The sequence below is a fragment of the Aquarana catesbeiana genome, linkage group LG01 (assembly GCF_042186555.1).
Source record: "Aquarana catesbeiana isolate 2022-GZ linkage group LG01, ASM4218655v1, whole genome shotgun sequence".
Taxonomy (NCBI): Eukaryota; Metazoa; Chordata; class Amphibia; order Anura; family Ranidae; genus Aquarana; species Aquarana catesbeiana.
The window spans coordinates 736,837,341-736,861,625 of NC_133324.1; the positions used below are offsets into that span (position 1 = coordinate 736,837,341).

Genomic DNA, 24,285 nt, shown 5'->3' on the forward strand with positions numbered 1-24,285 from the left:
GCTGCTAATTTTTTCTGAAGGAGCCTGGAGCTCCCGCTTTAATGCATTAGCTCTGTCCAGTATCTAGTTAGTTTCAGACACCTTCATAATATGTTTTGTTAATATTCTGCAATAGTGCAAACCCTTCTAATTTTTCAAGCTCAGTGTAGATGGTATCCTGTCATATAGGTGTACATTTAAGAAAACCATTGATCTTCATGCTCTAGTTTAAGGCAGAACTACAGGAAAAAACTTTTTTCCATGTCCTTGTTGCTGATCTCCTACCTTCACCAACTATGCCATCCATCTTCTTCTGAGCTCTGTAGTTCCTCTGCAATAGCCAGCTGATCTTGCTGAAAAAACGTTACTGCCCTGTGATAGCCTGTTTGTAAGACCGCTGGTTGCTATTCCTTTTGTACCTTCAGCCAGCGGTCTTGTCACTTCCCACTAGTAGTTCTCTCAAGCAAGCAGGGAATTCTATTTCCGTTCCTGCTTGTTGTAGTGGGCAGAGGGGTCTCACAGCCCCCGTTCTGTACCGCCCATGGAGGTGGTGTCCTTCTCCTCCTCCTCTGCCTGCCAGCACCGCCCCCCATCTCAGAGCAGGGAAAATTACCAGACACTGGCCGGATGACAAAGCGGAGATCTCAGGCTGTGACAGGTCTTGTATGTGAATCACTAATCACTGTAACGTCCCGCCTCCCATACAGGCATTGGAACAGTGTGCTGTCTATCATAATGCCGGTTTGGAAGGCGGGACATTACGGTGATCGGTGTTTCATATACAAGACCTGTCACAGCCTGAGATCTCCGCTCTGTCTTCCGGCTGCTGTCTGGTAACTATCCTTGCTCTGCACTGGTGGGCATGGATGAGACAACACTGGTGAGCATAGATGAGACGGCACTAATTGGCATAGATGAGGCCGCACTGATGGGCATAGATGAGGCCGCACTGATGGGCATAGATGAGGCCGCACTGATGGGCATAGATGAGGCCGCACTGATGGGCATAGATGAGGCCGCACTGATGATCACTGGTGGGCATAGATGAGGCCGCACTGATGATCACTGGTAGGCAAAGATGAGACTGCACTGAAAAGCTGCACTGGTGGACACTGATGGGCATAGATGAGACTGCATTGATAAGCTGCACAGGTGGACACTGATGAGACCGCACTGCTGGGCATAGATGAGACTGCACTGATGGGCATAGATGAGACCGCACTGATAAGCTGCACTGGTGGACACTGATGAGACCGCACTGGTGGGCATATATGAGACCACACTGGTGGGGATAGATGCTGCACTGGTGGACACGGATGAGACCACATGAGACCTGATGGGCATAGAGGAGACCACACTGATGGGCACTGGTGGGCAAAGATGAGACTGCACTGAAAAGCTGCACTGGTGGGATCTGATGGGCACTGGTGGGCATAGATGGGACCGCACTGATGGGCATAGATGAAACCGCACTGATAAGCTGCACTGGTGGACACTGATGTGACCGCACGGATGGGTACTGATAAGCTACACTGGTGGACACTGATGGGCATAGATGAGACCGCATTGATAAACTGCACAGGTGGACACTGATGAGACTGCACTGGTGGGCATAGATGAGACCGCACCGATGGGCACTGGTGGGCATAGATGAGACCGCACTGGTGGATACTGATGAGACTGCACTGATGGCCACTGGTGGGCATAGATGAGACCACATTGATGGGTACTGATAAGCTGCACTGGTGGACACTGATGAGACCGCACTGATGGGCATAGGTGAGACTGCATTGATAAGCTGCACAGGTGGACACTAAGACCGCACTGGTGGGCATAGATAAGACCACACTGGTGGGGATAGATGCTGCACTGGTGGACACGGATGAGACTGCACTGAATGGCACTGGTGGGCATAGATGAGACCGCACTGATAAACTGCATTGAGGCGACACTGATGAGGCTGCAATAATGGGCACTAAGGCTGCACTCAAGATAGCTGTCAACAGCAGAAGTGTCTGGCTACATGCACTGCCAAGCCATGCCCCAGACTGGGGCTTTACTACACAAATTAAGACACTACAAAAGATACAGCAGTGTAAAACTGTCCAGCAGTAGGATGGCTTTAACAAGGCATAATAGGCTTAACCAGTGTACAATTTTGTCTATGGGGATAGCAGGGTTTGGCAAATGTAGGTATTAGATGTACACTGTTCTTGCACTTTTTCACAATTGTTCCCCTTCAAATGATGCAGTGGCATGTTGCAAACAAAAGGCAGCACCAAGAACAAATGGCGAGTACCAAGTTAATGCTGCACTTTGAGCACTCCCTGAAACAAAAGTATTTTTTTCTTAACTAGTTGAGGACATTGGGCTTGTTACACATGCCCAAAAAAAAAAAAACCTTCAAAGTACACAAGTACAAAGGGGTTGGGCACACACACTGTCCTTCTGCCACAAACTCCCTTATATTCCCTGGCAATTCTTGACTCTTAGCATTTAGGACATCATTTCCGTCTGGCCAAGGTACCACATCCAGAATTACAGCAACTATCCAAGAAAGTTTTTTGGAAAATGTACTTTACCATCACAAAGTGGGTGAGGTACTGTATATGGTCTTGGGACAGCCCTAGCAAGTTTTTAGCCAGCGTCCATTCTCCTAAAGGTAACTTGAACATAACCCATGATCTATGACTGCCGTGTCCTGTACTGTATGAAGATAAGCAGTCTAACCCAAATAAAGGCTTTATCAACATGAAATAACAATATCCACTCAAAACAAACAATAACTCCAAAATATCACAAGCCTTACACAAAAGATCATTTTTCAAAGGCAAAAAAAAAAAAAAAGACATATGGTATGGATAACACTGATGACCTCAAATCAACTACAAAATACAAATAAAGATAGCCCCCATTAATAGCAAAAAACAAAATTGAAAAAGCGGCAAAGGGGTTAATTTTCCACAGAGCTAGCAATCAGATTTAGGGCTTATGCACACTGGATGTTTTGCTAACGTTACTAGACTCATTTTCTCCTGGCAGCAGAGTTTTGACAGAAAAAACGCTTGACATTTTTAAACACTTGTAACACGTTTAGGCACGTCAAGTGCTTGCCTGTTAACCTCCCTGACGGTAATCCCGAGTGTGGCTCGGGGTTAAATTTCAGTCCCATTAGCGGTAACCCCGAGCCACACTCGGGATTACATTGCAGGATCCTGGTGCGGCGTTACTTACCTTGTCCCCAGGATCCTGCGATGTCCCCCGCTGTGTCCGTGGGCTGTCTCTCCTCCGAAACCTCTCCGTGCCAGGCTCAGTTCCCTGCGAGCGGCGCGACGCACGGGGGCGGAGCCTGGCGGTAAATTAAAAAATATAAAAATCATAACACATACAGTACTGTAATCTTACAGATTACAGTACTGTATGAAATTATTTCACATCCCTTTTGTCCCCAGTGCTTTGGCCCATGCCCTGCATGCAGTTTTATATGATATATACTGTTCTTTCTGCCTGGAAACTGGAGATTGTCCATAGCATCCAAAAAGTGTCCCTTTATGTCAAAAGTGGCTTTAGATCAGCTAGAAAACAGCGATAGTAAATTAGAGCACTTGCAGAATTGAGCGATAGTGAATCGTGGGGAAATTTATTTTATTATTATTATATTATTTTTTTTAATTATTTATATTTATTTATTATATTATAGTTTATGTTTTTGTGTTTCAAACTTCATCATACCCGGAATATCTACTAGACTCTTGTTTGGACAGATTTAAGTGTGTTATTGTTAAGAATTACAGGCCTACAATATAAAACGCCAAATTTCCATGCAAAATAATTGTACCGCTTTCAGCACCTAAAATCCGAAATAATCATACGCCAGGGAGGTTAAATTATTTCATTGGTCATAATATTTATTCTAGCCATTGAAATGAATTAACGCTCAAGTGATGAAGCCGCGTTTAGGCGTGTCAAGAGTTTTTTCTGCCAAAACTGTGCTGTTCCTGGACCCACTGGCTGTGGGCTTTTTGTTGCCTCTAAAAAGGCCGGTAAAAGGACAATGTGATTAGGTGAAACACCTGCACATGAAAACGTAAATAAGTACAAAATAATGCAGTTTTTGACTTTTAGAGTGCTATAATGCCGTTTTCATTGTTATCTGTTTTGTCAAGATAATTTAAAAGGCTTAGGGTTACAGGGTTAAGGTGAGCATAAAGGTAGGTTTAAAATAAAAACTAGGTTTGATAAAGTGCTTAAACATATAAAGGAAAAACTTAAATTAAAAAAGGCAAAAAAACAATACCACTATAACATTATTTTCAATTGGAAGGAGTAATATGATAGTGTTGAAGGAGTAGAGACGCACACTGGAGAAGTTTGCAGAGCCTGCTTATGTTTAGTGTCATTGATAAGAATGAACCTCGCAGAAAATTGAGTTGAATGAAAATCATCTACAATACAGCAAACATTGGCTGTTAAATTGTCAATCTGAAGAATTACTATACAGTGGTGTTGAGGGAAAAAAAGTTACAAATTATTTGTGTCAAAAAGGCCAGATCAGACAACCCTCCAGAATTTACCTTGATATCAGAGGTGTCTCTCTGACAGTTACGCCATGCCCTTGAAACTGAAGAAAATGCTCTGTCTGCGTGGTCAAATTTTCCACCTTGGAAATTCAGGAAGGATGTTGTAAACGGTTCCTAGAACAGAAAAAAAAAATACTTTACTTTACTACTTTATAAGAAATTAACCTCTAGAAAAGATAAATTATATCTTGATCAACGTTGCATTACTGAAAGATTATTAATTGTTCTAGTAGTGACATCTACATACTAGGTGACAGTAATAACTTAAGTGTATATAGGCTGAAGCCAAATATATCCATTACTCCATTTTTTTTTTAGCCAGCTTCAGAACTGAGAGCTCCATGTGCTTCAGCTCATTGGCAGTGCAAGTTGAAATGGCTCCAGTTGATGTCACAGTGATGGTTGTCTCTGGGAGACAGAATGTTGAGAGGCTAAACCCAAGACACAGTTCAGCAGTATCTTTAAAAAAAAAAAAAAAACGAACGGAGACTGATAATTAGCACCGTATAAGTAATCGCATTTCAGAATGGAAACCCTTTAACAAAATATAGACAATATCCATTACTCTAAATTCTTAATGCAGCACAGTGGCTTAGTGGTTAGCACTTCTGCTTTGCAGCAGTGATGGATTTTGTTTGAATTCCCTATGCTTGCATGGGTTTTCCTTCAGGTATTGTGGTAGCCTCCCACACTCCAAAGAAATGTAGGTAGGGTAGCTGACTCCTGTCTACATGTCCATATTGACTATAGAATGCAACGATGTATGAACAATAGGGAACTTTGACTGTAAGCTCCTTGAGGGCAGGGACTGATGTGAATGAATAGAATATAAAAGACTTGCGCTACATAAATACCTGCAAAACAATTCTGTAACACAAACATGCTCAAAATGTAAAAAATACCAAATATCTGGAATACAGATTAGAGAATTTGTGCAATACATTATTTATCTAAGTAGTGAAGCCCTCCCCTGTAAACACATGTATTTAGATTACATGCATTAAACTACCTTTTACATTTTGATTTTCATTTGGAATTTATGATTGGGAGAAATGCTTAAAGGTTTTAAAAGCCACCTCTTAGTTAAACAACACTTAAGCCCATATTAGTAGATAATTGCCTAAAATTAGCAAGGCACCATAAATTATATCAAGGATTTATGTCTCCTTATACCATTGTAACAAGCTTTAATTAATGGTAGGCTGCTAATGCTCTCCCAAAGAAATTACTTTCTGTTAGATGAATTACATCTTAGGTTTACAGAAAACATGCACTATTGTAAACCTACACGCTATCAATAAACACAATTCCTGATTAATCCAACACCAACACATTACAGAGGATGCTTATTATGGCTGCTTACCATTATTAGAAACAGATAAATTACTTTGGCTTTGTACAAGAATGCAAATGAAGGCTTTCAGCAAAGTGCATTTTGAAACAAAGACCTTTAGATGAAACCACTTCAGGTGCAATTCTTTAACCGAGTACTATCTTCCAAACATGATAAATTAAAATAACTAAACCACTGAGTTTTTTTTTTAATTTATAATCGTGAATCCTTTTTTCATTTATGAAGTAAAATAGTGGGTTAAAATGATAAATTATACAACCCTTCAGTTTAATTTACATACAGATATATACTGTATCGGGTTGAATAGAATCCTACAGTAGCTGCCTGCGAGAATGTGTTTCCAGCGCGATTCCATCTCGCTGATTCTTGGCGACAGGGTACTGTACATCTCGTGCTGGCGAAAAAACGGCGTGGGGGTCCCGCCCAAAATCCATACCAGACCCTTATCCGAGCACGCAGCCCGGCCGGTCAGGAAAGGGGGTGGGGACGAGCGAGCGCCGCCCTCCCTCCCGAACCATACCAGGCCACATGCCCTCAACTTGGGAAGGGTGCTTTGGGGTAGCAGCCCCCCCAAAGCACCTTGTCCCCACATGTTGAGTACGATTGCTTCTGGCTCTTCATTGGGACTTTTGGTTTATTACTTAAATGCACTTATACGTTTATACAATTTTTTTTTATATTTGTCTTTTCTTTGTCACTTTTTAATGATTTTGTCATACATATGTTTATAATCTGAATTTAGCAATATTGTGATTTTCATAGCGCTGCACTGTTGTTCACTATATTTTGTGTATATCACATATTAGGGTATTGTTCCAGCTGTTATTCATTGTTACACATTTTGGAGTCGGTTTTCTTTATTTTATTATTGTTTAGGAACAAATACCGTTTCTAGATGTTCCCTGTAACAGCAAATCTTCCTTTTTTGACTCCAGCTCCTCTTTAAGGATAAAATAATAATGTTTGGAGTATATTAGGTATTAGGGATATGTACATTGAGGTTTTAATGTTAGCCATAAGTGGTAGCTGCACAAATATGGGTGCCAACAATTAGTTCATATTTGCTGTCAGTGTTGAAAGTTTTCACTATTTCATCTCTTATAGGATAGCAACTTACAATTCTTAAAAGCCAGCTCAGTACAAAGCTAGCAGTAGAGTAATGGGTGCCATAGTGAAACTTTGGAACTTGATCATCCTCCCATGATTCATAGCGCTCGGCAAAGAAGGCTGCTCGCTTTGGGTTCAGTGCTCCAACAGGCTAGAAAATAAACACAGAACTGAAATTTAGGTTATATAATTTGAACATGTTTTTGCAGCCATGTTAACAGTGGCAAAGGAATGGAAATACAAACATACAAATGCAGAAATGGCTTTTACGTGTGGAGGCAAAAAGAAACAGAATGCCAAAATGTGGTTATAAAATGTAAACAAATACATATTTAAAGGGTCCCGACATGTTCTAAGGCATGTTGTATTTCAATATAGGTAAAACCTAAATACATTTACCAGCCTGATCTTTATTACTTTACACATATTGAGAAAGTTGCATTTTATGGAAAACACAACACTACAATAAAGTGGAAATTAGAATATATCATGAAAATATATCATAGGCATACATTGTGGTGATAGTGCATATACCACTACTGTACTTCTGGGCACAATAGGGTATAACAAGCATTATAAAATTAATCATTTAATCCAACACTGAAATGCAAGCATGCAATTTACAATTCAGTGAAAGATTTATAACGGTCCTTAGAATAATTATGAAACTAAAAGCTGCTGAATACTAGACACACTAATACGTTTCTGCCACAAAATAAGATATACTGGTTTATATGTTACTGTGAAACGGAATTCTAACCAGAGGTGGAAAACGCTCAGCCAGGTTTTCTCCTAAGAATGCCTTATTGGTGCAAATGGAACAGTGTACGATTGCTGTGTATATGACAAATTCCTCATGCTTTGTATGATGGTTAAACATATTATGTGCATGTGCAGTTCTTCTATGGAGCTGTAATGTTCTTGGAAAACCCCCCAAAAAAACCTAATGAACAAAACAGAATCCTAACACTAACTAGCCACCATGGCAGGAGCCATTTACCCAGCAGTCAGTCTACTGATATGCCATCATGTAAAAATTTTACCTAGCAGTATGCATCTTGTAGAAAAAGTGAAGCACTGTGAATACTTTAAATTACTTAATTTGTCTGACTGGATCTTAAAAAGCGTTGAAAAGTATATAAATAAAAAAAATGTTTCACTTAAAGTGTAACTTCACTCTCTCAATCAGCACTGACTATTTTCAAGCCTAAGGGCCCTTTCATACTGATACAGTTTTTTCCTGCATTTTTTCCTTACAAGAAAAACGCAAGAAAAATGTTCCCCTTTAAATCCTATGGGACTTTTCACACCACTATGTTACAGGTGAAGTGCATTTTGAAAAGTCCTGCAAGCTGCATCTTTAGTGTGGTTTTGAAAACTGCATTGTAAGGTTCAGAGGGCAAGTATTAAGGAGAGCTATCAAAGGGTCAAGGTTGATTGTGGTTGAGAAATGTTTAAATGTAAATTTGAAACATTTCTATAAACTTGTTGGCTTTTGGACAAGGCCACCACAAGTAAATATGTGTCCAATCATCATCAGCTTCAAAAACATGTTGCCAGATAGTTTGGAACAAATTTACAGACTCTGAGAGGAAGCAAGTACCTGGGGGTCAGTACCTTGTAATTAATTTCTAATGCCTTAATATTTTTGCGATGGTCATAACCCATATTTCATTCCAATCATTGACATCAATAGTGACTCTCAGGTCTATTACCCACTGGCCTGTGTATGTGGGAGGATCAGTGTTCTGCTTGTTAAGTAGCTGTAAATACAATCATGATATAGGTCCTGCAACATGTGGGTCATGGCCACAGGTTGTCAAGTAGGTACAATATGGTTAGCTTCAAGTCCTCCCAAACCTGAAAGGAAGTGGGAGAGAAGGGCCGGATAGAAAGGAGGATTCCTAAGGAAGGACAATAAGGGTACATTAGGTGATAGGAGGCCAGAGGGACCTTTGAGCCTGTCACAAAGAGTAAGGGAATGTTTCGTAATAGGGTTCGAGATTTGCCCTATAGTCTGAGGGAAGCAGCCACAGTACATTAGCAATCAATAAAGGGTCATATTCAGTCACTTCTAGACACACGCGCCCCCCCCCCCGCCCCAAATGGGGCTTTCATGAATCAAATAATATATCATTATTTGAGTCAATTAAGCAGCAAAAACTAGGCAAGACCATACCACCACACAATTAGGGGGCTGTTAAAAACAATATGTGGATACAACTATGTCACTTTAACAAGCAAATAGGTAAGTTAATTGGGAAGGTCCAAGGTGGATATAGTAGTCTAGGGTGTGAATACTATTTCGGTGAATGCCAGAAAGCCACCTGAGTAGATTTGGTTTGTTTTGTATAAGGAAAGATTGAATTTTTTTCCAGAAATAGCACCTATGGTTGATGTTAGGTAAATGCCCAGATATTTAGTAATGGGTCCATTTGAATATCAAGTTTGTTTATATATTCTGAATTCTGGCATATTGAATAGTGAGTGATATTTAGTGCCTCAGATTTCTGAAGACTGATCCTAAAATTGGACCAAGTCATTATGACTGATGCAAAGTTTTAATTTGATCGAGCAATGGCAGATCAGTCAAGAAAAGCTTCAAAAAAAGCCACATTTTTTTGTCTCACAATTTGTTAAAGTTATCCATGTTTCAAATGAGTAATAGTTTATAGTGGAGAAAAATAACCACATTCAACCCACAGACACCTAAGATGTTGCCACTATTTTGGCTTACAGGTGTTTGTCAGCAGTTTTAGATGTTTGGGCATATCACACCCATCCATGCCTCTGGATTACACTGATAGTGTCTCAGAGAGCAGGGTTAAGGAAAAGGAAAGGCTCTTCTTATAGGGATAGCTTAGCTTGTTCCGCCACTAATATGGTGGCAGATTTATAGGAGTGAAGAATGGATGACAAGGTAGGACTAGACAAAAGAGCAACAGCCTTCTGTAAGTGATGTGTCATTGGCAACTTATCTTGCACATTTAAAAAAAAAGATAAGATTGTCTTAGTATAGGTCAGATTTAAACAGCAAACCATACTGGTGCACTACAGCTGAGCCTGGATTTAAAAAAAAAAAATAGGATTTTTATAACAGCCTACCTGTAAAATCCTTTTCTTGGAGTACATCAAGGGACACAGAGCAACAGTAATAACTGTATGGGATATCCCAGAGCAATGCCACCTGAGGGGAAGGGACACAACAAAAGTAGGGTGCAATCAGACCTGAGGACCTATACTGCTGCCTGCAGCACACTGCGCCCAAAGGCGATATCCTCATGCCTTCTTACATCCACCTGATAGAATCTGGTGAATGTATGGACTGAAGACCAGGTTGTGGCCTTGCAGATTTGAGCCATGGAGTCTTGGTGATGCACTGCCCACGAAGCCCTGGTGGAGTGCGCTTTGACCTTTTTCTTCAAGCCATAAGCTTGAATAATTACCTGCCGAATCCATTTGGCAATAGTGGATTTTGATGCTGCCTGTCCTTTCCTAGAACCTTCAGGCAACACAAAGCATCTCTGTTTTTCGAATCTGAGCAGTCACCTTCAAACAGATCTTGACTGCTCTCACTACATCCAAAGAGTGTAGTGACTTTCTTCCTTAGAACAGGGTTCTGGAAAAAATGAAGGTAAAACAATATCCTGGTTTCGGTAAAAACCTGAAACCACCTTTGGCAGAAAGCTAGGATGAGGATGCAATACTACTCCATCCTTGTGAATGGATAAATATGGCTCTTACGAGAAGGAGCCGCCAACTCTGATACCCTTTTTGCAGAAGAAATGGCTACCAGAAAAACTAGTTTCCTTGTTGAAAAGGACCAAAGGAATGTGTCGTATCAGCTCAAAAGGCTGTTTCTGTAATGCCGACAGAACTACATTCAAGCACCAAGGGTTCAGGGGTGCTCTAACCGGTGGATTAAGCTGCATTACCCCCTGTATAAAGCTTTGAATAAAAAAAAAGCGAAGCAAGCGGACGCTGAAACAATACTGATAAGGCCGAAACCTGGCCCTTGATAGTACTCAAGGCCAGTTTCATCTCTAGCCCCACTTGCAGAAAGGCCAGAATTTTACCTATGGCATACTTCCTAGGATGCCAACCCCTGGATTCACATCAAGAACATATGCTTTCCCGACTCTATGATAAATGACTCTGGAAGCTGATTTCCTTGCATTAATCAAGGTAGGTATCACTAAGCCTGAAAGCCCACGATTCCTTAGAATGTGGGTTTCAATAGCCAAACCATTAAAATTAGCGTTTGTAAAGTAGGATGGAACACTGGTCCCTGCTATAGCAGGTCTGGACGTGGTGGTAGGGGTCATGGGGCCCCTACCACCATCTTTACTATTTCTGCATAACAAGATCTTCTGGGCCATGCTAGGGCCAACCGGCTTCCTTTCCCGCGTGATCCTGCGAAGAAATTGAGGTAGCAGCAGAATAGGAGGGAATGCATAAATCAGTGAGAACTGATCTCACTGGGTCACCAATGCATCTGTTCCGCATGTGAGTGGATCCCTTGTTCTTGACACAAAGTTGTCGACTTTGTTGTTGAACCTGGATGCAAACAGACCTACATCCGGGATCCCCCATTTTGGCATATAGCCAGGAAGATGTCGGGGTGAAGGGACCATTCCCCCGGGAACAACTGCTGGCGACTTAAGTAGTCTGCCTGCCAGTTCCCTACCCCTGGAACGAAGATTGCTGATATGCACGGCACATGTTTTTCTGCCCGGGTTAGGATGTGGACTGCCTGACTTCTGGTGCCCCCTTGGTGATTGATATAAGCCACTGCTGTGGCATTGTCGGATTGAATCCTTACAGGAGAGTTCTGCAACCTGAATGTCCAGGTCTTTAGGGCTGGACGCGCTGCCCAAATTTCTAGAGTGTTGATGGGCAAGGTCCTTTCGGTTCTGGGGCATTTCCCTTGGGAAGACGCTTCTTTCAGGACTGCCCGGTAAGAAGGATTTCCCCTTCTGCAGATTCTTGGATAATCTCCACCAACTTTAGGCTCTGGTGTATTTTTTGGCAACACCTTGGAAAATCTAGTGCCCGAATCTTCTTGTTCCAGGCTGATAGGATACTGTCTTGCAGCAGTCTCGAATGAAACTGAGCATAGGGAACTGCTTTGAATGAAGCCACCATCTTCCCCAACAACTTTATACAAAGGTGAATAGAGGGACCCTTCTTTGCCCTGACCCCCTGGACCAGCTCCTTTATGGCGCTAACCTTTGCCTGGGGTAAAAACACCTTCTTCTGGGCTGTATCCATGACCAGACCCAAGTACTCTAATTCTCTCTAAAGAAGATTCTCTAGGTTGATTACCCAACCTAGGCATTTCAAGTAATTGACTGTGGTTACCACTCTTTGGTCCAAGCGGACTACCAACCGGTCTATTAAGAGCAGGTCGTCCAGGTATGCTATTATTGCTGTAATTTGAGTCCTTAAAGAGGAAGTAAACCCTGATGGGTTTTACTTCCTCTTTTGTTTGCTGCAAAGCCTGCAAATGAAAAGCATAACGGGCTAGTATGCATGGCATACTAGCCCATTATGTGCCACTTACCTGCAAAAGAATCCAGTGATGTCCCCTGTGTACGGAGCGTCCATCTTCCGGCCCCTCTTCCTTCCGGGCCGCGGACCCTGGCTCTGTGCTTCGCCGGAGCCGCGTGACATCACTCCCGCGCATGTGCACGAGAGCCCCGATTAACAGGCTAGGGAAGAAACGGAACTTTGTTTAGTTTCTTCCCTGCGCATGCGCCGTTGGAATTTTCGGCAGACTACAAGAGAAATCTCTCAAACAGGGCACGTTTAGGAGTTATTTTCACTACCTATAGGTAAGCCTTATTCTAGGCTTACCTATAGGTAGAAGTCCAAAAAGTGGGTTAACAACCACTTTAACATTGCCAGAGGAAGGGACAGAAGTTTTGTAAACACCCGAGGTGCAGTAGCTAGACCAAAAGGCAAGGCTACAAACTAAAACTGAAGTTTTTCTACTACGAAACACAGATACTTCTGGTGAGTGGGGAAAATAGGTAAATGCAGGTATGCATTCTTGATGTCGATTGATGCCAGAAGCTCTCCCCCTTGTAGAATGGAGACTACTGAATGGATTGATTCCATGCGAAAGAACGAATCTTCCTGAACCGGTTTAGATCTGAGATCTAAAATGGGTCTGACATCCCCATTTGGTTTTGGTACCGTGAAAAAGTTTGAATAAAACCCTGACCCCTGCTCATCCACGGGGACCACCATGATCACTTCTGAGACAAAAGTCGGTCTAACGCTAGAAAGAGAGACTTCTTTCTCTCTGGGTCTTTGGGGACATTTGACCTGAGGAAACGAGACGGGAATTCTCGAAACGCTAGTCTGTATCCTAGAGCTTTTGTGGGGACCACCCATCTGTCCCAAAATTATTTCCTGCCAGACCTTAGAAAGCTGCAGAAGTCTTCCCCTTACTTGAGCTAGCTGGGGTGCCTTCCTTAACTGGGGTGCCTTCCTTAACTGGCAAAAAATGTACTTTTCCCACTTGATATTTTTTCGATATATTGGTCCAGATCCTCACAAAACAGCTTTTCACAGGGGAAGGAAAACCAGCCACGAGCTTTTGCATGCCACTTCGGCTGACCAACTTTTTCAACCATAAGATTCTACGTATATGTACCAACACAAGCGTAAAGCGAGAGGTTTGAAGAATAGAATCTCTGATTGCGTCATTTATAAAACACAAAGCCGCTGGCAGCTCAGCTAATTCCTGGGCCTGCTGTTCAGGGAACACCTTGAGTACCTAATTCAAATGGTCTCTCAAGGATTGACATACCCCAAATGCCGCTCCTGCAGGTTGAGCCACTAAACCTGCCAAGGAGAAAAATGTTTTAACAGGAATTCCAAATTTTATCAGTTGGATCCCTAAGCATTTGTGCATTGTTAAGCAGACAAGTCTAACTTTTATTCAGAGGATATCGCAGCATCAATTGCTGGTATACTTCACCCCTTAGTAAAATTTTTTCCCCCATAGGATAAAGTGTTAAAAACTTTTTGGGAGGAAAAAAGGTGCTTATCTGGGTGATCCCACTCGGAATACATAAGCTTTCTTAGTAATGAATGGACAGGAAAGGCAAGCAAGGCTTGCGGAGGCTTTAGTGAACCCAAACAGGAAGAGGGCTCTTTAACCGACTCCGTTAAGCTTAGCTTAAATGTGGAGCGGACAAAATTCTCAGCATGGGAAGCTAAGAAGGTCCTTCCCCATTTGATCCCCTGGAAGAGGAATCATCAGCCTCTTCACGGTCCCAAGGGGGATTCATCTTCCCCCTCCCACAGTTCCTCCATTTGAGGACCCTGGGTGGTAGAAGGGGACCTAATACATTTTTCTTCCACTCTTCCACTGTGAAGATGCGATTTGAAGCCGCTTTTCCTCAAAACCACTCATAGCTGAGGAGAAAACCTGCTCAGTTATATAGACAGGGTCTGAAGTGTCGGAAGCAATTGCAGCCCCTGATAACCCTAATGGCTCACTCTGAACAGCTTCTTTAGATTGGGATGGTGTTGCAGAGGGAGGGTCCCTAGGACCTAAGGGCGACCCTTGTGTCCTTGGTCTTTGTGGCATTTGAACCACCTCCTCTGGTCATAGTGCTAAGCACAAACGCAGAGGTACCACAAAATAAAGCACCCACTGCTGAGTAATAGTCCAGCAACTGCCGCTGCTATTAAGCTCAGCCTGATGCTTTAAAATAAATGTGTCTGGGAATGCCTGTGTCACCCACTCACACGACACTTGTCTGCTCTGTGTCCCTCCTAGCTGTACGCACCTGAAAAAGTGCATTTTATAACTATGCAGCCCGCGTTGTGGATGCTCAATTCGTGCCAACGCTGCTAAGCTCCGCCCCCTTCCTCCAACCACCCACTGTGCCCCCCCCTCATCAATTTTAAATTAGATTGTTTCTTGCGCGAGCAGGCTTCGAACCAGACTGGACCACATGGAGGACGACTGGGGGAGGAGGAGAGGAGAGCCGCCGAAGGGTGGGAGCGGCGCGGTACACCGCCTAGCGCCATGCTCCCTCTACCTGGAGGAAGCCATCCAGGTGAGGGGACATTCCTGGGAGAAGACATTCCCTATGACTTTACCTGGAGCCTGGGCTGGAGGAAGCATGCAGCTTGAAACGAATATGGCTGAAAAAACCAAATACTGGATCCCCGGGGCCCAGCTCTCTAAAAAGAGAAGTGTTACAGGCAAAACCTTGTTTCTTCAGACACGAGGGCCGGGTACCATTCAATTCGGCCTGGAAAAGACACTTTGAATGGATCCGGTTGCATGGCCTGCCCCAGCAAGGAATATTCCAGCGGAGCTCAGCACAGCACATCTTTACTCGTGACCAACACCTAAGACACTGGCGAAAAAACTGAGGTACTCCCGGTAAGGGGAGGGGTTATATGGGGAATTGAACTTCCTGTTTAGAGTGTGCCAGTGTCCATCACCTGAAGGTGCCATATAACCCATACAGTTATTACTGTGGCTCTGTGTCCTGTGATGTACGATAAAGAAAAACTTTTTTTTTGAATTTCAGGCTGCATTCACACCTGAGTGTTTCAAAGTTGCGCGTTTTTACTGCGTTTTGCCACAATTTTGTACAGATCATCAATGTAAAAAGCAGAAAAACGGCTGTAATTTGCCCCAAAGAAGCTCATGTTCTTTTTTGAGCTTAAGGCATTTTTCAGGCGTTTTGCTTCAGGTGACAAAACGCTCAGATGTGAACAGGTACCATTGAAATGAATAGGATTTTGCTTGTTGGGTGTTTTTCATGCGTTTTTTTTTGGGGCGTTTTACGAACTGAAAACGCTCAGGTGTGAATGCAGCCTTAAGGTTTAGTTTTCTGCCATGACCGGAATGTCATTTAAATGTTGCACACTGTTTAAAGGATACATGTTCCATGCAAGATACACATTACCTAAAAGAGTCTGCACAGTACTGAGTTAATGGAAAATAAAATAAACACTAAAATGCAATTCTCCCTGCAGCATTTTAACAAATGACTATATGCTTCCAAGCTCCTCCAACTGAACAGCCACCTCTAATCATTATTATTGAATTACATTTCTTGGAGATACCACTAAAACCAATTAGGACTGATTTTGTTGCCTCTTGTGAAAACAGCAGTTTGCACAGATCAATGCTGCCACAGAACCTACACTATTGATTTCTGATGTAATTGTTACACTTTACTTTCTCATGCGGGCTGGGACATTCTTCATCCCTCATTTGCAGTACAAGAAAATAAAAAAAATAACAAAAATTCTACCCAATCCCCTAACAAAATTTAAAAAAAATAAAAATAAAGTGGAGCACAGCTCTGACAGTGATACACTATCAGCTTATACAGAGAACTTACAGTGGGAATACACACTTTGAATTATACATAACATGAATGCACTGATTTATTGTGGTAATAACATCCACCTCATTAAAAGATTCTGCTTTGCTGCAGTTGGAGGGCTACATATTGTTTACTGCTATAAATTAATGGCAGAGCAGAGAAAATAGTGCAAATCCTCCAACAATAGATCTGCGCTGACAGAGCCGTACATCATCGCTTCCTCCTAATAAAATAGAGACAATGTATTGGGCTAATACATTTTACTGTGCTGGCCTATATTTTCTTGACAACTGCTATAAAAGATGAGGACATTCAGCTATGTTTTAATACACTGTAAAAGTGGTTTACTAAGCTCCAGTACTGTATATGAAATCCAGCCACACTATAAATATTTTAGACTGCTTAATTAAAATTTTGTTTAATTAGAGAAACAAAAATCGGGGGAAACTGTAGGTCTGGGAAACAATTAATTGATAATATATTAAAAGTGTTTCAATTAGGGGTTTGTTTCAGTGGACTAAATGGCTGATATGTATCCAGAGGCATCAGCTTAAATTTGTGTTCCTCCTGGGGTATGGTTCCAGGTATCTACTACAAGCTTGTCAACTTGTCACTGAGGAACACCATATATTACTTACTCACTGGTAAACTTTTGATGTGGAGCTTTTAAAATTGATAACCTGTGCAAACCAATATAATTCTAATTCTTTTTTTTTTTATGTTTTACATTTTTACATGCAGTGGTGATTATTGGTTAACTCTGCTGTCAGATGAGCCCAAGCTCCCGATCCCCAGCTGAACTGTGCATCGGCACTGTGATGGAGCTCAGTCAGACTCAGCAAAGTGAAAATAAAGGGAGGGGGGGTGTGCTGTGCCCTCTGCCTCCCCCTAGAGTGCAGTACCCAGCTGTGTGAAGGAAGGTACTGTACTAGAACTTTTTAAAGGATTTTATAAATGTGTTTGTACATGTGTCTGTATGTGTGTGCTTATGTACATGTGTCTGTATGTACGTACACGTGTGTATGTGTGCATGTGTCTGTATGTGTTTATGTTTGTACATAGGTTTAAATGTGTGTGTGCGAGCGCATGTGTTTGAATGTGTGTGTTTGTACATGTATTTATATCTGTGTGAATGTGTTTATAAATATGTATGTTACTTTTAATCCGGACTCACTATTCCTATACTATCCAAACTGTTTTTTTGGGCTTTTACGTAATAGCAGCAAGGACTGCAGCTCTTCTGAAAAGCAAGCCATGTTTAGATCGCTTTTCAGATGCATTTGACTGGTGGTAAAGAGGCATTATGTTGCTTAATCACCACCTGTTTTAACCCCGTAAATGCAGCATCACCACACCCCAACCGCCTGCAATGTACACAGTTGCAGGGTGGTTACAGTGCAGTTGCAGTGCAGCCCCAATCCCCAGGGTATACCTCCAGCTGCAGCCACAGCATGTGTACACCCCCAGCTACCGTCTCTTCAGCTAAAGGGGGAGCAGTTAGGGGTGGTAGAAACAGCTCAATCAGGTGGTTTTATCATCCCTCCAACCTCACATGTGAACAAACCCTTGGTTCACATCTGTGTAGATGCATACTGCATGTAGGGCAGCCCATTCATTTCAATGGGCTGCTCTACCCACAGAAATGCAGGAAAAGAAGTCCCCGACCCTTTTTTAAAATGGTGCCGCACCAAAAATACCCAACATTTGCCAATGTGTGGGGCACCCCTAAAAAGCAGAGCATTTGTCTGTGTGTCAGGAACAAGCGCGATTTTGCGCGTGTTCTGCAACACACAGTAATGTGAACCAATTCTTGGACAGGAGTGCCTCAAGACTTGGCATACTTTTCAAGGGCGCCCAACTGTAAAAAGGTTGAGAAACACTGGGTTAGCGACAGAGGCAGCATACACAGTTTCAGTGTAGGTGGGCCTTGTACAACAAGTCTGTAGTATAAAACACAACAAAATCTGCATGTCTAACAACCAAACTCAAGGCAGTTCCTAACAGAGTGCCCCCTAGCGGGTATCCCCAAAACAAACAGGCAGCAAATATATCTTTCATTGTTCTGTCAGCACTCAGCCTTTTCACCTAGCAACAGGTTTCAATAGCAGTTGGAGCCCGAAAGAACTGCACAGCTGAGACTAATAATGAGGTCTGGCTACTAGGCAAGATGTGGACAGGAAGGTTTATTCTCACCCAAAGCCCTACAAAGATCCAGAACAGGATTTAGGCCCCTTTCACAAGGTTGCCATCGCTAAGCGAAATCTGCTTGCTCAGCGGGGGATCTCTCCGCTGACCCCCACTGAGCAGGAGGGTGACAAGTCCGTGTCCGCTCCATTACGCAGAACAGCCGCAGACACAGTCCCACTCTCCTCTATGGGGCAATCAGATGGAAACAAACCACCTGTCCGAACTTCTTGTAAAAGTCAAGACGGCTTAAAACATTGAAAATGGCAAAAATTGTAATAATGTTAGCCATATCAGAGGAATTTGCTGAGGATAAAGAGAAATTTCCTCAGCTTTTATTGGTGGATCCAAAGATGTATAAGTACCGTGGTTCTGTAAGAAGGCAGCCTGTGGAAGATTTAAGAGAAACAACAGTATGGTTATCACGGTTAGCCAAGTAGGCAAGGAGTTTGCCAGATCCCTCACCATGGTCAAAGATCCTGAGGCAATCTGGGTTGGGTAGCAGCAGCATGGTGATTTTACATAAGAAAGAAAGACATATGCATCTGCAACGGTATGTACTGCGAATCACTTGTTTCCTGCTCCTTTTCACAAACTATCAAGACACTCTGCATACTTCAGTAAATCATATTAAGTGTATTATTTATACAGATTAGATTAGATTAATGGATACCTAACATAAATGCTGTCCAGAAAACTGCATAAACTGCTGTGTCCAATTTTGTAATAAACTTTGTATTTTATAACTAGGTTTTCTTTGGTTGTGCCATAAAAATCTCACCATTTCAGGGGTTTAGAACCTTTTTAATTTAGACAATTTATTTTTAAAGTATAAATGTTTCTTAGCCTTAGCAAAAGGAATCATATTAGTAATTCTGGTTTGAAGTTTAAAAATATTGGCATGATGAGATGTTTGTTAAGCAAAAGCATTTGAGCTTTCTGTGAGGGCTTGGGTGCCAAGATACTCAGTTGTATCTAACCTTTTTATATCATTAACAAAGATGACAAGGTCCAAAAGTTGCTATACAGAAATATATACCTTTGCCACCAATCCAGATCTGTTGACGCAGTTCAGATTGCACTTATTTAGGTATAAGCATAGAAAAATCTTTGGAACAGGAAATATAATTAGCATGATACAACTTGCCTATACCAAGTATGTTTAAGTGAAATTTAAGTATTAGTAAATTAGATGGGCTTCTAATTGGGGGTGGGTGGAGAAACCTCAGTACACTGATCTTCCCAGTGAATGGCTGTGTTTTCTTTAGAGACCACCATATTATTGATTCCAGTTTCAATGCTGGACAGGCAGGTGTGAACCACAGAATACAGTATAATGTAGAAATATTTAGGTAGCACAGAAGCGATATTAGAAAGGTAATAAAAAACGGTGGTACAAACATTTGCAGATAAATACTCCAGAGTCAAAGTGCAGCAATTCGGGCACAGCAAGGATAAGCTGCAGAACTGTGGGGTAGCACAATGGCACATTAAGGATAGCTTTGAGTCTCAGTACAGCAACCTGGGCACAGAAAGGATAAACAGCAGGATCATGGGGTAAAAACATGGCACAGCAAGAACCAAAGTCATCATACAGCCATCTGGGCACAGAAAGGCTAAGCACCAGGCTATCAGGGTAGCAATGTGACAGAGAAAGGATAGGCCTGAGTCCTAGTACCACAATCCAGGAACAGCAAGGATAAGGAGTAGAATCACAAGGTAGCAAAATGACACAGTAAGGGGAAAAACACTCTCAATACCATGTTCAGGTGATTCCAGTCTCAGAACTACCACAACAACAGCATCAGGATTTGGTACAACAATGTTTTAGATAAAGCCAATCACAACATTAATAGAAAGGGAAACAGAGCAGTCTTTGCAGACACTGCCACATTGCGCCATGCTAAAAAGAAAAAGAAAAAAAAAAAAACACACACACACACACACACACACACGCTTAGTAGAATACACAGTAAAGTAAAGCAGTAACTCTAGTAGCTGTTACAAGTGTAAATATATGTTACAATAGTGACCTGGCTAGACTGTACTGTATTTTCCCTTTTATCTACTGCTCAGATAGCAATGGAATCCTTCAGGCAGCACTCTTGATAACTATGAACAGACGTGTACAAATTGCAACACAATCTTATCGAAGAGGCAAAACTTACATTTCTTTTTTACTGCGTATCATTTTAGGCAAAAATTTGTTTATATACCTAGTGTGTAAAAAGGCAAAGAGAACATTTTGCATGCCTATTATTATGGTTATTAAATGATGCTACTGCAACACACACAGCAGAATTTCCTTACCAAACGTAAACACTTGCATAAACAAAACTCGTTGAAGTTAGGAATATGTTTTACCACTCCAGAATTTTTTTGCTGGAAAATTACTCAGAACGCCTAAACATTATATATATATATATATATCTATAGATATATCTATAGATATATATATATATTTTTTTAGCAGAGACCCTAGGAAATAAAATGGCGGTCGTTGGAACTTTTTATGTCACACGGTATTTGCACAGCAATTCTTCAAACGTTTTTGTTTTGGAAAAAAAACTGTTTCATGAATTAAAAAGAAATAAAAAAGCCCACATTTTTTTGTATAACATGAAAGATGATGTTAAGTTGAGTAAATAGATACCTAACATGTCATGCTTTAAAACTGCGCACACTCGTGGAATGGTGCCAAACCTCATAAATTAAAAATCTCTATAGGTAACGCTTTAAAAAGTTTTACAGTTTACCTACTTACAGTTAGAGGAGATCTTGGGATAGAATTGTTGCTCTTGCTCTAACGTTCGTGATGATACCTTACACGTGTGAAGTGAACACCTTTTACACATGTGGGCGCGATGTACATATGCATTCATTTCTGGGACGGTGCACTTTAAAAAATATTCCCTTTTTTAAAATTTTTTGATCACTTTTATGTCTATTAAAAGGAATGTAAACATCCTTGTAATAGGAATAGTGCAGGACAGGTCCTCTTTATGGAGAGATGTGGGGTCAATAAGACCCCACATATCTAGTCCAGGATGGAAAGCCTGAGATCAAAAAGGAAAAAAAAAAAAAAAAAAAAAAAAAAGAAGATCATAACGTCGTGCCCAGGCCTCCAAGAGTCATAGAGACTGCCGGGGACTATGTGGTCCTCGATATTCTCTATGTTGAACTTCCGCCGCCGGCGGATTCCTTCTCCAGCTCACCAATCGCACGGGCGAGCTGGTAGACGCACTGGAGGACGGCGGAACAGCCACTATGATTGTTCTTACTATGCAGGGAATCGCCAGCGGAAAAAACTATCTGACTGATGCCTGCAGCTGCATTTAGATATCGCCACTCAAAGCCCAGGATGTCATATGACGTACTGCGGGTGGGAAGCGGTTAAACAGTCTATAAAATGTATACAATCTTATATATATATATATAGACAAAGTAGCGTCTTGGTTGGGTTCTGTGTTGCCCCATATCAACCAATAACATGCAAAACTGGAGTATAGCAAGTGCTAGAACTGAATGTAGTTGGTTAATTTAACTATTCTAATTTCAGATACAGTAATTTAAAAATTGAAACTTTGAAAAAATACTGCTGGAGCCATATGTGTTTTCAATTTAAGGAGTATAGAAATTGATCGATGTGGTTCATATGTGGAAATCAATTTCAGTTCTTGTATACCTCCCTTTCCATCATGGTACACGGCCAAATATAAGCATTAATTGTAAAGTATATTTCCACTTTTGCAGTCAAATTTGTGAAAACCCCACTGTTTTTGTGCTGCCTTTTTATTTTTTTATAAAACGTGCAGTGTGGAAGGGCGGTTCCTAATTTTTTTAACTCTTTGTTAGGACAGACGAGGTTCAAATCTATTTACCATTGACAGTGAAGCCTGCCTGCACAGTACAAAGTGGGTTAATTATGCAGAACACAGCTGTCCATTTAGCCCCTTCACAAACAAGATAACTACCTTGTATTTTTCCTTGCTGAGGATCCTGAATAGAGCATCCAAAAAGGAAAGCTGCAATTTTAAAATATTTTTTCAAGCTATGCTATGTGAATGGGGACATGTAGCAAATATAAAGTTGGTGTTATCCCACTTTGGCCGCAAAGCTAGAGCAAATATATAGCACTTTAAAGTGGAGCTCCAGTCGTTTGTGTGCTTATTAAAAGTCAGCAGCTACAAAAACTGTAGCTGCTGACATCTAATAAACACACACTCACCTGTCCCAGAATCCAGGGATGTGGTCACCCAAACTGTCGATTCTCTCCCTCTCCTCTCCCTGGAGCTGGCATTTCAACTGTGGGCAACCGGCTGTGACAGCTTGCAGATTCACAGCCGGGTGCACACTGCACATGCGCAAGTCCCTCTGCCCCTCTTGAATGGTCCGGCAGTCTTCTGGGCCCTTTGACGTGTCCCAGAAGACTGCAGGAAGGGAGGGGGAGAGGAGAACTTCCACTCAGATCGCCTAAGCGATCTCTAGCGGAAGTGGGAGTGGGTACCCTTTTGGGTGGAGCTCCACTTTAAGATAATATATAGCACTAACCGCTGTTTCAGATCATTGCATTTATTCATTTTAACAGATATTGTATTTATTCTTAGTCTATACATTCAAAACAAACATAATTTCTACAGCCTTTAGAACTACAGAAAATAAATACTGCACAAACATTTTGCAATGTAAAAATTAATACAATGCATTTCTAATGTATGGTTTTTAACAAAAAAAAATAAAATCAACAAAAGCCTATATTTACTCCCTAAACAGAAGTCCTTTTTAAAATGTTTCTGACAGAGTGCCAAACTCCCTTTATTGAGCTCCATGACCCCATATGGGAGATCTCCCTTCATATTCTGTCTGGAAATGGAGACAAAGTGAGGACAAAGTCTGCAGCAAAAAACTTTTTCTTTTCAATTAACAACTTCAGTCCTGGAAGGTGTTACCCCCTTAATGACCAAGCCATTTTATGCGATACGGCACTGCGTTACTTTAACTGACAATTGCACGGTCATGCGACGCTGTGTCCAAATACAATTTATGTATTCTTTTCCCACAAATATAGCTTTGTTTTGGTGGTATTTGATCACCTCTGCGGTTTTTATATTTTGCGCGATAAACAAAAAAAGCTGACAATTTTGAATAAATATATATATATATTTTACTTTCTGCTATAAAACATATCCAATAAAAAAAAATAAAAAAAAATCTAAAAAATTGTCTTCATCAATGGTAAAAAAAAATCCCAATAAGCGTATAATAATTGGGAATAATATGGGATTTTTAAAATTTATTTATTTTACTAATAATAGCGGCGATCAGCGATTCTTAGTGGGACTGCGACAATGCGGTGGACAAATCAGACACCTAATATATATATATATATATATATATATATATATATAAATGTTTTTTTTTCTAACAAAAGGGAGTTATCCTGTCAAACAGTAAGTATTTACATATCACAGAAAACAATGGTCTTATTCCACATTTGGAGCCTTGCAAATTATTTCTTAATCTAACTATCCCTTACTAACAGTTTCACGACTATGTAGAAAAACTGGTGCAGAGCCCCATCCTCACAATGGATTTATTTGAGCACCTACTGTTAGTTTTCCAACACTGCTGAATAGGTACAGTACATGTGTGTGCTACAAAGGCTCTGAAGGAGCTGCACGTAGAGGGCCCCCAAGCCCTTTCTATGTCTGGG

General features: G+C 41.4%; 1 protein-coding gene across 2 annotated transcripts in view; it reads right to left on the reverse strand.

The window, feature by feature from the left end:
* LRBA (LPS responsive beige-like anchor protein) overlaps positions 1 to 24,285 on the reverse strand; it is a 1,038,582-nt gene that overhangs the window by 207,464 nt on the left and 806,833 nt on the right. For both annotated transcript variants that reach the window (XM_073604899.1, XM_073604906.1), the window contains 2 exons: positions 7,031 to 7,171; positions 4,554 to 4,673 (listed from right to left, as the gene is read on the reverse strand). In XM_073604899.1, the coding sequence (XP_073461000.1) occupies positions 4,554 to 4,673; positions 7,031 to 7,171 (261 nt within the window). The remainder of the gene's footprint in view (positions 1 to 4,553; positions 4,674 to 7,030; positions 7,172 to 24,285) is intronic.